Consider the following 13,198-nt stretch of genomic DNA (forward strand, 5'->3'; position numbering starts at 1 on the left):
AACTCAGTATAGAATAAGTTATTATACCACATATACTGGAGCTCGTTGTAAAGACTTAAAATGCTTTTTAGTCAATCACATCGCAAAAGAAACAATGCTGTGTTATTTGTATAACAAAACATTAACAATTATAGTATATACGTTTCAGGAAATATGAAATAATTAAACTCCTACATTTTATATCTGTTTTACCTTTGTGATACACATGTTCTTAACAGGTTATACAGTAAATGGCAGGTACAAGCTGGAATAAATAAAATGAGGTATTTAATACATTTGGTAGTTTATTTCTTTTTTGTAGGGAGGGGTTAAGGCTCTCTTTCAATACTGAGCTCACACAAAATTTTGCCCTCCTACCTTTCTAACAAAATGTTCATCACTGATAGAAATATTTTAACCAGATCAAAGCCCTAGTTCCATAATGTGTATAATTTCAGTGTGGCCTTGATTTGGAATACTACACTGAAAAAAATATAAATGCAACACATTTTTTTTCCTCCCATTTTTCATAAGCTGGCCTCAAGACTTTTTCTATGTACTCAAAAGGCCTTTTTCTCTCACATATTGTTCACTGATTTGTCTAAAATAGTGTTAGTGAGCACTTCTCTTTTGCCAAGATAATCCATCCACCTCTTGGCATATCAAGATTCTTATTAGACAGTTTGATTATTACACAGGTGTGCCCTGGGCTGGCCACAATAAAAGGCCACTCTAAAACGTTTACTTTTACTGTATTGGGGTGGTTCAGGGGTCAAATAAACAGTCAGTATCTGGTGTGACCACCATTTGCCTCACACAGTGCAACACATCTCCTTCGCTTAGAGTTGATCAGGTTGTTGATTGTTGAATGTTAGTCCATTCCTCTCAAATGGCTGTGCAAAGATCATGATGCAACATGAGGTAATGGCCATGGATGAATGGCACAACAATGGGCCTCAGGATCTTGTCACGGTGTCTCTGTGGATTCAAAATGCCTTCAATAAAATGCACCTGTGTAACATAACATAACATAACATAACATAACCATAACATACACCTGCCCTTACCATAACCCCACTGCCATCATGGGCCACTTGATTCACAGCGCTGACATCAACAAACCACTGTCCCACATGACGTCAGTCTGCCATCTGCCATGTACAGTGAAAACCGGGATTCATCCATAAAGAGAACACCTCTCCAACATGCCATACCCCATCGAATGTGAGCATTTGCCAGATAAAATCTGTTATGACGACGCACTCCAGTCAGGTGTATGAAGAGAGTGAGAATGCAGATGAGCATCCCTGAGACGGTTTTTGACAGTTTGTGCAGAAATTCTTTGGTTATGCAAACCGGCTGTTGCAGCAGTGGGCTGGGTGTCTGGTCTCAGATGATCATTGGGGACGAAGATGCCGGATGTGGAGGTCCTGGCCTGGTGTGGTTACACATGGTTGTTTAACCTCACAGGATTAACACATCAAAGCCTATGATATGTGCTATATAAAAAAGATATTTCCAGACCCTGAGGATTCCTATTATACATTTTCCGCACAACATTTCTTGTCATTTAAATTGTACTCTCAAACAGTGTACAACAAATACAGCAAGAGAGGCAAAATTAGAGAGCCAAGCAAAAACCAAACAGTGTGACAGCTCTGAAAATGAGAGTGTCTGCTTTTACACTTAATTATTTTTATTAATCATTTTTATTATTAGTGAAAATGTACACAGTAAATATATTTGCATGTATCATATGTCCCTTTACAATGAGGTGCCATAAATATTATTTAATAGTACCACGTTTACATTATTTATTTCAATATATTTTTGCCAAGGGAATTCATGGCTTCCACCTCATCAGATGGCATTCATACATTTCAGAAACAGCCAATGTTTACTTGGCCATTGGATGAAGTCATATTTAAACAATCCTATTGGTGAAGGCATGTCCCCTTTTTAAAATCCAGAATCAATTTAAGCTATAGTGCCTCTGTACTACTCATTCACTTAGCTCTTTTGTCAGTTGTTGTGTGGTATGTTGTAATCAGTTTTAATTTTTTAATCTCAAGGAAGTATCTTAGATGGAGGCCTTCATTATGAATAAGAATGAAATAGATTTGGACAAGGTGCTGTTCTGTTTCCCTCAGCAGCTGGACTCCTGTCCTAGAGTTCATCGCTTTCTTCTGCTCAGAGTGACCATGTACTTATCAATGATGGCAACAATTCTGACGACTGTGTTTGGAAACATGTTAGTCATCATCACTATTTCTCACTTCAAACAGTTGCATTCTCCAACCAACCTCATTATCATGTCTTTAGGTGTGGTGGACTGTTTACTGGGCTGCTTGGTTATGCCTTTCAGTATGGTGCGATGGTTGGAAGGCTGCTGGTTCCTGGGAGAAATTTTTTGTCATATTCATTCTAGTTTGGACATGACATTAAGTATTGTCTCAATCCTGCACCTATGTCTAGTGTCTATTGACAGATACTTGGCAATCTGTGAACCTCTAAATTATAAAATGAAGGTGACAAATGGCACAGTGGCTGTGTGCATTGCTTTAATTTGGCTCTTTTCATTCACATTTAGCTTTGGAGTTGTTCTGTCTAATGTGAATATCACAGATTTGGAGAACCTTCTAATGCAGAAGTCCTGTGTAGGAAACTGTGCCTTTATTTTTAACAGACAATGGGGTACTGTTGCTCTTGTTGCTTTTTTCATTCCAGGGACTATTATGAGCTCTCTGTATCTTAAAATTTTTCATGTTGCAAGAAAACAAGCCAAAGTAATGTCGGAAAGGATGGCTGTGAGACAGAGCTCTTGTGAGACTAAGATCCATTCTCCTGAACAGAGGGAGAGAAAAGCGGCTAAAACTCTGGGCATTGTTATGGGGATTTTTCTGCTGTGCTGGTTGCCCTTTTTCATTACTACCATAACCAATCCATTCCTTGATTTCTCAACACCTGTAGATGTTTTGACGCCCTGGTTTGGTTTGGTTTGGTTACCTTCCACTTTTTGGTGTATGTTTTTTTTTATCCACGGTTTCAGAGAGCATTTAAGATCATCATATCAAAATATATTTTGCACCTTAGTAATTCAAGGCATTTAATACTTTAATTTTAGCAGGTTTCATGTCCCCAGACAAGTAGAATCATGTTTTCATTAGTTTGTTTGTGAGTGAATTCTATACTCTTTTGTGGAACTCATATACATTATAATAAAAATGAAAATGACAGTATTTGGAATCTGTTTGCTGTAAAATAAATCAAAAGGTTTGCAGGAAATATATAAAGTTCATATAATATGTTAATTATTTCAATTGCACAGGTACCAAATTATTAATTCTAAACTACAGATGTATAATATAGACATTTGCCACGTGTCCATACTATTACGTTTTTGAAATGTGTTCAATAAAAACAGAAGACGTGCCTGACTATTTTGCACTGAATGTTTCAACAGACAATTAGTAAGTAAACATTTTGATGTATTTTTATTTATTCAAGCAGGTTTGAACAGTCCATTCACTTGTTGGAGGCCAGTGATATTTATTCTAGAAGCAGACTTTGCTTAGAGGGCATCAGTGCTGATGGAAAAACTGTAATATATGGACATGTCCTGGATTACATTGTACTGTATAGCTAAAGCTGTCATGACTTTCTCTAAAGCAAGGCCTAGTGAGGCTGTGCATGTCATTAATCATATATTTGAAATGAAAACACATTCATTGATTAGCTTTTACATTCATTAGTCGGTTCTCTGTGCTGTGATACAAACTAAATCATTAATGAAACATTTGACTTAGGGACCAACAATTCACATAGCTGAAGAGTACATTGGTACTCAAGCTTGACTATGGTTTTACTTTTATTCCGGCATCCTTCATTTGGTATATTGTACAGATCTGATCTCACACCCAGAAGTCCAGAAGCTAATCTGGACAGATTTATCTTAACTTCGCTTTTGCATAAGGAATGTATCCTGATCATAATAAATCCTCAAACCTATAAGAAAACAATAGTAAAAATGTTCACTTCCACAGTACTTTGGTCATTTTTAATAATTATATGTTATTGCATTGAAGGGCACGTCATAGTTTCCTTATTTTGTATGATATAAATCACTATTGCTAATGATCAAAGACAGAAAAAACAGGTAATAATTCTTCTGTGGTTACAAAAGGACAGAAATACCTTAAAGTGTGAAACAATAAGCTGTTGACATTAACACATTTGATGAGTCAAATATGTGTGAGCAATTCTTCACTTAAACTGAGGTGATAACTGGTCTCTTAGGTATTTTTCACGCAAAAACAAATACTGATACTTAAAAACACACATTACATCATGCAGTGAACCTGAGTGTTATTGTGTGAGTTTATCCACAGTCAAACCCAGCAATCAATAGTGATAATCAGTTCTAATGTATTAAACAATCAGTGGATGTTACCTCAGTTTTAAATAAAGAAGTCACTTTATAGGGCCATTAGAATACATTTCTAATCTGTATTTGTCTCCAGTTAATGTTTATTTGTTCTCATGAGATGTTCTATATTTCAATTTTCTAAATATCTTTTCAGAAAATCATGGAACAACTTTAGTGTCTAGTGTGACACCACTTTGCTACATTTTATTATTTAAATACATGGGGCATATTAATGCCATTTTAAATCTCTTATTAAGACTTTATATATCTTCTAATTGAGTTGTTGCTCATTTAATACATTTTAAGTAGAGAACACTGTAACAATCAGCCATGCTAAACTAAGAGCTTTCAAGAATACATTTGTGTATTATATATCTCATAATACTTTTTAAAAATATTTTAGATGTACATTAACATGGTTTTTATGCCATATCAGTTGAATTACACAGCTAAACTGTTGAAGCCAATGACGTCAGATATGTGGTCCCATGGGATGACAAGTGAGTTAACCCTATTGGCGAATGGGTGTAGCCTTTTTAAAACCAGAATGTATATAAGTCAAATTTAGTGCTGTGCCGCATCACCTTTTTTGGCTAGATCACATGGTGATTTGCATGGACATGTAGATTGTCAGCTGCACTGTTGTTGAGACGGTCTTTATTTACTGAGAACTTGACCAATTTAGATGGGCACCCTCATCCTGAACATGAATGAAGCTTTGGACAATGTGCTTCCCTGCTTCCCGCTTCCGGCAGAGACTGAGCTCAAAGGGAGTCCCCTATACCACCACTATATGTAATCACACCACACAGGTTACACACCCAGTGCTCTACACTGCAGGACGAGTGACCGGGACTCCACAAACCAACCCTATAACCTCCTGCCGTGACCCACAGCTCCTGTCTAGACAGGGGAGAGAGGGAGAGATAGAGCAAAAATCGAAGAGGACACAGAGTAAAAAATATTAAAAGAAAAAAAAGAAATCAAAATTCACTCCAAAATGACACAACTCTTCACATCAAACACACACACACAGCGCTGGCTGATGATGATTATAAACTTTAACAAATTCAAATGAACAAAATACAGAAGAAATCACAGAAACAAAACAAAAACTAAAACAAAACAACGTAGTCTTTAAAACAAAACAAATCCTTCCTGACTAAAACAAAACCAAGACAAAATAGAACCAAGGCAAAACAATGTAGTCTTTGAAACCAAACAAAACAATGTAGTCCTTGAAACAAAGCAAAACAATGTAGTCTTTGAAACAAAACAAAACAATGTAGTCTTTGAAACAAAACAAAACTAAGACAAAATAGCAGGACCGCAGGAACTGGACAACAGCCAGGACCACCCAGGCTCAGGAACCTGAAAAATACAAACACTAAACAATACATTCGACTAAACTCTAATTTTTAAAAAAGATAATCTACATACCTACCAGGAGACAGTAGCACAGCGTTCCCCACTGCAGTCGAAATCAGAGAGGATACAGCAGCGGTAACGACCCAACCATGCAGCACGGTTGCTATTATCACCCACCAGATTAAAAGAAATATTAGTATCTCCCAATCTGATCACTAATAAAACAGGTCAACTAGCATCAACATACCCTCGCTATGATGCAAACACAGGAACCCGACTGTCCAAGACCCGCAATCCAAGCACAAGCCAACGGTTTATGATCGTCACGGAGCAAGCCACCACGAGGCACAAACTTCAGCAACGCGGAACGCTGCCAATACAGGGACCAGACGGCGGAAGAGAAACAGGAAATGCCTTGGCAAGCAGCCCACCACTGCCGATACATATAGCACAAGGAAGGCCCGCCCCCCTCATTAAATTAAAGGTCCCACCCCCAAAATCCTCAAACTGGGAAGCATAGGAGGTAAAACCAATGGCAGAACTCCATCCTGCTACAATCGGAAGGCTGCTGGTTCTTGGATGACATATTTTGCCAGATTCATTCTAGTTTAGACATGGTACTAAGTATTGTCTCTATCCTGCATCTGTGTTTGGTGTCCATCGATAGGTACATGGCCATCTGTCAGCCTTTGCATTATCGGATGAAGGTGACAAACTGTAATGTAGCAGTGTGTCTCACCACCATATGGCTATTTTCATTGAGCTTTAGCTTTGGGATTGTACTTTCCAAAGTTAATATTCTGGGCCTGGATATCATGCTGAGTCCCTGTGCTGGATCCTGTGCTCTAACATTTAACAAACAATGGAGTATTATTGGGTCACTTCTAAACTTGTTCATTCCAGGCACCATCATGAGCTGTCTTTATTTGAAAATATTTTATGTTGCAAGAAAACAGGCTAAAATAATATCTGAAAGGACAGTGGTAAAATCTTGTGAAATGAGCCAGTCCTTAGAACAAAGGGAGAGAAAAGCAGCTATAACCTTAGGCATTGTTATGGGATTCTTTCTTCTTTGTTGGCTGCCATATTTTATGGCCAATCTGATAGATCCACTCCTCAACTTTCTAACCCTTGTTGATGTGTTTGATGCTCTGATGTGGTTAGCCTATTTTAATTCTATGTGCAACCCTTTAATTTATGGCTTCTTCTACCCACGATTTCAGAGAGCATTTAAAATCATCATTTCAAGATATGTTTTCCAAATAAGTAATTCAGACATCTTGACATTTTAAGATACTGTAACTTCAGTTAATATTGTTATCAGTATAAAGAGGCAAATGTAATCCTTTGGGTTATTTATTTTTAATTACTGTGAATTTCCTTTTACCATTACAAATTTGACACAGAAATTATAAAAGTTTAATAATCCATATAAAATATTACCACAGATAATCTCTGGTGTCTATGTCAAACTGAGTGGGATGGTTATATATAAATATGTTACTGCAGTATCACTCGTTATCCAGTCATATATTTGGGCCATAAATCGTCTGTTTCCAGTCCAAAGCTGATTGAGCCTTCTATCTCTATTCGAAGAATACTTTCACCTGTTGGTTGTTATGAAAACCCCAAAGCTTTTTAGAATTTGGTCTTCACTTTATGAATAAAGTGAAGGTGCAGACTGCCTAAGAACATGAGGAAAGAACCATAATTGAAGGAATGGTTACTACATATCCTTGAGGGATTTGAGGAATAATACATTATTCCCCTTGGTTTATTTGTATTACATACAAAGATATTGATAGAAAACCTTCACCTATGAGGGAGCATCATCCGTGAGATTAAGTTGTAAGTGTATATGAGTAAAGATTCAGAACTCGTAATCAGGTAAATATGGACCTAGATTAAAAAAAATGTTCAACTGTGAAATAATAATAAACACAACACTGTATAAAATCTAAATTTTTGGTTATACTTTAGCAAATTTTCAGATAATTCTAAAAAATAAGATATAATGGCCTCCCAACTCAAAAAAGACCTGGATCATTCTTTTACACCAAAGCATGATTGCATCACCTGTTTGGTTTCTCTGTTATTCGCAGTAAGTTTTAGTACGTAGTTTTAAAGTACATTTTTTGGGGGAAGTAATTCATTCATTCATTCATTATCTGTAACCGCTTATCCAGTTCATTGTCGCAGTGGGTCCAGAGCCTACCTGGAATCATTGGGCGCAAGGCAGGAATACACCCTGGAGGGGGTGCCAGTCCTTCACAGGGCAACACAGACACTCACACATTCACTCACACCTACCACCTACCACACCTACCTACATTCAGTCGCCAATCCACCTACCAACGTGTGCTTTTGGACCGTGGGAGGAAACCGGTGCACCTGGAGGAAACCCACGCAGACACAGGGAGACCACACCACACTCCTCACAGACAGTCACTGGAAGGAAACCCACGCAGACACAGGGAGACCACACCACACTCCTCACAGACAGTCACTGGAACGAAACCCACGCAGACACAGAGAGAACACATCACACTCCTCACAGACAGTCACCGGAAGGAAACCCACACAGACACGAGGAGAAAACACCACACTCCTCACAGACAGTCACTAAATTGTGATTGAACCCACAGCCTCCAGGTCCCTGGAGCTGTGTGAATGCGACACTACCTGCTGCGCCTCCGTGCCGCCCGGGGGAAGTAATTTACAAATATAATGTATCAGATGCAGACTCCAGCAGAATAGCTCCAGAAATTGAAATAGATTGTCATCTAAATATAATTGACAGAGACACATTCAGTTTTTCTAGATAATGAAAAAATATGATAACCCACTGAAATGTTACCCTTAGTATAGTCTTCGCATTCAAATGGGATGTCTAACTAAAGTAGAATTTCAACAGAAAAATGCGTCTGTACCGATGGTTTAGTTAATTATTTCTTTGGACTAATCAATGTTAGTATCTTGTTAACTGAATGCTTACTATTTGTTCAGCTCTGCTAGACTGATTGGTTAAAGCCTTGTCCAACCTCTAACGCAAATCACCACATGGTAATGAAATTTAGAGCATTTCTACTGGTTGTAGACGTTGCATTTAAAATCCTGAATGTATAAAACCCAGTATGGATGTGGGTGGAGGGTTGTATCCATTTCTGGGTATGCATGGATTATGTGCAAGCTTTCAATGTAATGTGCTTCCTGATAGTATATTTAGTATAGTTTATGTTTGGTTTTGTTTCTTTTTTCTTTTGGACACAAAAATTGTGCATTTCTTTGATTTGAGCTTGAATTCCAGGTTTTTTAAGCTATATTTTGAAGAAAGATATTTTTGAATGGCTTGGATAGAAAACCTGTTCATGAATAAAACAGATGTGGAAAATGTGCTTCTCTGCTTCCCACATTGGCTGGAATCGTGCCCCAGAATGCACCGTTTCTTTGCAATCAGGGTTTCCATGTACATCTTTATGCTGGTCGCTATTCTCATGACTGTATTTGGGAACATGCTGGTCATGATTTCAATTTCTCACTTCAGACAGCTGCATTCTCCAACTAATCTCATCATCCTGTCTTTAGCCGTGGTGGACTGCTTACTGGGCTGCTTGGTCATGCCCTTCAGTATGGTGCGATGGGTGGAAGGTTGCTGGTTTTTGGGAGACATTTTTTGTCAAATTCATTCAGGTTTGGATATGACACTAAGTATTGCTTCAATTTTGCACCTCTGTTTAGTGTCTATTGATAGGTACATGGCCATTTGTGAACCTCTGAGTTACAAACTGAAAGTGACTAATGGAACAGTGTCAGTGTGGATTGCAATGGCTTGGATGTTTTCTTTCATGTTTAGCTTTGGGATTGTTCTTTCCAAGGTAAACATTAGTGGTCTGGATGAAAACATGCAAAATTCCTGTATGGGAAACTGTGCTTTAATTTTTAATAAGGAATGGGGTGTTATTGCCCCCCTCATTAACTTCTACATTCCAGGGACTATAATGAGCTGCCTGTACCTTAAAATTTTTCATGTTGCAAGGAAACAAGCAAGAATTATATCCAACAGTGTAGACAGAGTAATATCTGGTGACAAAAAACAAATGTCAGACCAGAGGGAGAGAAAAGCAGCTAAAACCCTGGGCATTGTTATGGGGGTGTTTCTTCTCTGCTGGCTTCCATTTTTCCTGGCAACTGTGATTGATCCCTTCCTTGACTTCTCAACCCCTATTGATATTTTTGATGCCCTGGTTTGGTTTGGGTATTTTAATTCAATGTTTAACCCTCTAATCTATGGCTTTTTCTATCCAAACTTCCAAAAAGCATTTAGGATCATCATATACAGATACATTTGCTGTTTCAAAAATTCTCAATCAACTTAATAGTTTAGTAATTGTTCAAAGCAAAAATTTACACATTAAGGCTGTGCAGTAATATACATTATATAAATGTCCATCCTGTTATAGTTACTGTATCATTCATATTTCTTTAAAATGCTGTACTTAACAAACACGAATGGTAGCCCTGTTGGACTCCAAAGCAAAAAAAAAAAAAAAAAAGAAGAAAAACTAAAATAAAGTAGTCATTTTACATTCAATATATTTTGTTCATGTAGCATATAAGCCTCTAACAGTCCTTTGCCATTTCAGTTCTCCTCCACATCCTGAAGTGCCCCAGCAGATGTGCAATGTATTCTAATAAACATGGGACACAAACTGAAAAAAAATATAACCAATTAAACTGATATTGACTTAAATAAGTATTATTATTAATAGTATATGTATACATAAGCATTACCCTACCCAAAAATGATTTAAAATCTAGTCAGAAACATAATGCAAGAGACACAAGAAGCTAATAGAATAAACTAACTCTCACTATGGAGACCTGCGCCATTGTGAACACAAGCTGAAAAATACATTTCATTAATTAACCAAATACTACAGTTTTTGTTTCTAACATTTATATTTTGTCAGACTGACTTTAGGTCAGTCACTGTATTAGCTTGTTTGTTTGGAGTTATTAATTCACAGATTGACATCTGTCTTAATCTTCCTAAAGGCAAAGTTGAAGTTTTGGGGAACAGTCAGTTCATCAGTTTGGTTGTTAGCAGTGAAAACAGTGGTTGGTCAAATAAATTCATTTTCCTCCAAAAATTGAGTGAAGGGAATTATTTCGTGTTACATGTCCTCTGAAAATTCATATTTATATGAAAGAGAGTATAAGATAAAGTTTTCAACTAATTTGACATCCAAATAAACCACATCTAAAATGCACTTTCTGTCAGTTAATTTCCCAACAGATTTGCTTTCAAATCGAAGAAAGGGTGTCCAAGCTCTCATTGAAAAACTTTTCAGAGTACATTCATAACTAATTAATTATTTTTCAATTACTGTTAGCCTTTTCATTTGTATATATGAAAAATGTTGAAATAACCAACTTAATTGCTTATTTCCTGCTTTAAAGTCACACTTAGTGATGCCAGACATAGCTAAAAGAGATATAATTCAGAATCACTGGATTAAAAAACACAAACAACATGGTCATTTATCACATTTATGGCGATTTGACTTGGGTGACATTTAAAGCCTCTGCAAATTCATTTTATTTCAGAATACAGAAAGAGGCTTTGTGTTACATTTGTTTATGGGTTGTTCAGCTGAGCTTAGTTTTGATTGGACTACAGTCTCCCTGGTGATCATCTGTCCTTGAGCTAGATGCATATATCATCTCCAGCATTTCCAGAACTGGATAGAGAGTCCAGAGCAGTGGTCAAGGACTTGTTGCAATTTAATATCTTTATATTTATAATGCTCCAGATTACAAACTCATCTATAATGGAGGAAGCAGAATTGACAGAGTACTGTTATCCTGAATTTAACATCTCTTGTGTAAGATACTTTTACAGTGTAACAGCTAAATGTGTGTTGTATTTTTTGCTGGTGTTGGCAATAACTGTGACTGTTCTTGGGAACTCTGTGGTCATTATATCTGTAGCTCACTTTAAACAACTGCACACACCTACAAATGTTCTAGTTATGTCTCTCGCTCTTGCAGACTTATTGCTGGGAGTGATTGTTATGCCTTTTAGCATGATCCGATCAGTGGATGGATGCTGGTTCTATGGAGAAACGTTCTGTTTCTTGCACTCTAGTTTTGACATGTTGCTCACCACTGCATCCATTTTTCACCTGATCTGCATTGCTACAGATCGATATGAAGCTGTATGCCATCCACTTCAGTACCCCACAAAAATAACCATACCTATCGCATGGCTGATGGTGGCCCTGAGTTGGATTGCTGTTGGAGGATATTCCTATGGGCTCTTGTATTCAAAAGCAAATGTCGCAGATCTAGATGAGTACATTAGTTCTGTATCTTGTGTTGGAAGTTGTCACCTTTTGTTTAATGAGCTGTGGGGGGTTTTGGACACAATGATATGTTTCTTTTTGCCGTGCTCAGTCATGGTTTGTCTGTATGCTCAAATATTTTTGGTTTCGAGAAAGCATTTTAGGAAAATTGAGAGCACAAAACAGTGCAGTGTGATTTCTCAAACCATGAAACACGAGAACAAAGCGGCAAAAACTCTCGGGATTGTTGTAGGTGCATTTATTTTTTGCTGGATGCCCTTTTTTGTTAACTCTCTGATTGATCCTTACATTAACTTCTCCACTCCTCCTGTTCTTTTTGAAGTGTTTTTGTGGTTGGGTTACTTAAACTCAACAATAAATCCCATAATATATGGCCTGTTCTACCCCTGGTTCAGGAAATCCCTCTATCTCATTGTGACACTGAAAATATTTGCTGCTCATTCGTCTGACATCAATGTTTTTGCAGCTTAAAATGTTTATTATCCCAAGTAGGATTTTCTAAACATTTGAGGACTAAATAATATGTAGCAATGAAAAATGCCCAACATTGCAGTTATTGTTAAAGCAGTCATGTCAGAGAATTCAAAGTAGTGTTAAGTTTCAGAGAATCATTTACTCTGACAGTTCTAGGTTGGACAGGTGTGCTTGTGTTTCATGTTCGTTAAAGGTATTTTGCACTGTCAAGCTTTGAAATTGTAAAAAACATTTAGGGAGTGTGGTGGGGCTTTATGCACAATTACAATCATTAGAATTTTTACATTTAAAAATGTACTATGGTATTAAATTTGACTTAATGAGATATATAAATTTAAAAAAAAATGTTTACACTTTTCAGTTTAATTGATGTATTACAGTAAGAAATTGTACATAAGGAATTTGTACATGAGGATTGGTTTTTCCTCTAAATTTATTTTCACACTCTGAATCTATGATTTTGGTCATTTTATCAAGCAACAAATACATTTTAAATTTAGTATTTTGCAATTCAGCATCCTCATACGTGCCTTACACTATTGAAATAGCACCAGACAGGAAGACTGTAGTGAACAATTAATTTATT

At 37.0% G+C, this 13,198-nt stretch overlaps 4 protein-coding genes and 1 pseudogene across 4 annotated transcripts in view; all 5 read left to right on the forward strand.

Annotated features, from left to right (window-relative positions):
• The window catches only part of stx7l (syntaxin 7-like), a 300,211-nt gene that overhangs the window by 245,166 nt on the left and 41,847 nt on the right, over window positions 1-13,198 (forward strand). The window lies entirely within an intron of this gene.
• LOC136702802 (trace amine-associated receptor 4-like) lies at window positions 2,079-3,097 on the forward strand (annotated as a pseudogene).
• On the forward strand, window positions 5,131-7,065 carry LOC136702803 (trace amine-associated receptor 3-like). The gene is made up of 3 exons (XM_066677939.1): window positions 5,131-5,359; window positions 6,001-6,191; window positions 6,313-7,065. The coding sequence occupies exons 1-3, from the start codon at window positions 5,131-5,133 to the stop codon at window positions 7,063-7,065; spliced, it is 1,173 nt and encodes a 390-aa protein (XP_066534036.1).
• On the forward strand, window positions 9,118-10,149 carry LOC136702804 (trace amine-associated receptor 4-like). Its single transcript, XM_066677940.1, has one exon. It carries the CDS (start codon window positions 9,118-9,120, stop codon window positions 10,147-10,149), a length of 1,032 nt encoding a protein of 343 aa, XP_066534037.1.
• On the forward strand, window positions 11,578-12,609 carry LOC136702591 (trace amine-associated receptor 13c-like). Its single transcript, XM_066677719.1, has one exon. The coding sequence runs from the start codon at window positions 11,578-11,580 to the stop codon at window positions 12,607-12,609; it is 1,032 nt and encodes a 343-aa protein (XP_066533816.1).

The sequence above is a fragment of the Hoplias malabaricus genome, chromosome 7 (genome assembly GCF_029633855.1).
Source record: "Hoplias malabaricus isolate fHopMal1 chromosome 7, fHopMal1.hap1, whole genome shotgun sequence".
Taxonomy (NCBI): domain Eukaryota; kingdom Metazoa; phylum Chordata; class Actinopteri; order Characiformes; family Erythrinidae; genus Hoplias; species Hoplias malabaricus.

Coding starts and splice junctions, on each gene's coding strand:
- LOC136702803 (XM_066677939.1), top strand. CDS start 5,131: ATGTGCTTCCCTGCTTCCCGCTTCCGGCAGAGACTGAGCTCAAAGGGA. Junction 5,360..6,000: donor AAAATCGAAGAGGACACAGA/GTAAAAAATATT, acceptor CTAATAAAACAG/GTCAACTAGCATCAACATAC. Junction 6,192..6,312: donor GAGAAACAGGAAATGCCTTG/GCAAGCAGCCCA, acceptor AACCAATGGCAG/AACTCCATCCTGCTACAATC.
- LOC136702804 (XM_066677940.1), top strand. CDS start 9,118: ATGGCTTGGATAGAAAACCTGTTCATGAATAAAACAGATGTGGAAAAT.
- LOC136702591 (XM_066677719.1), top strand. CDS start 11,578: ATGCTCCAGATTACAAACTCATCTATAATGGAGGAAGCAGAATTGACA.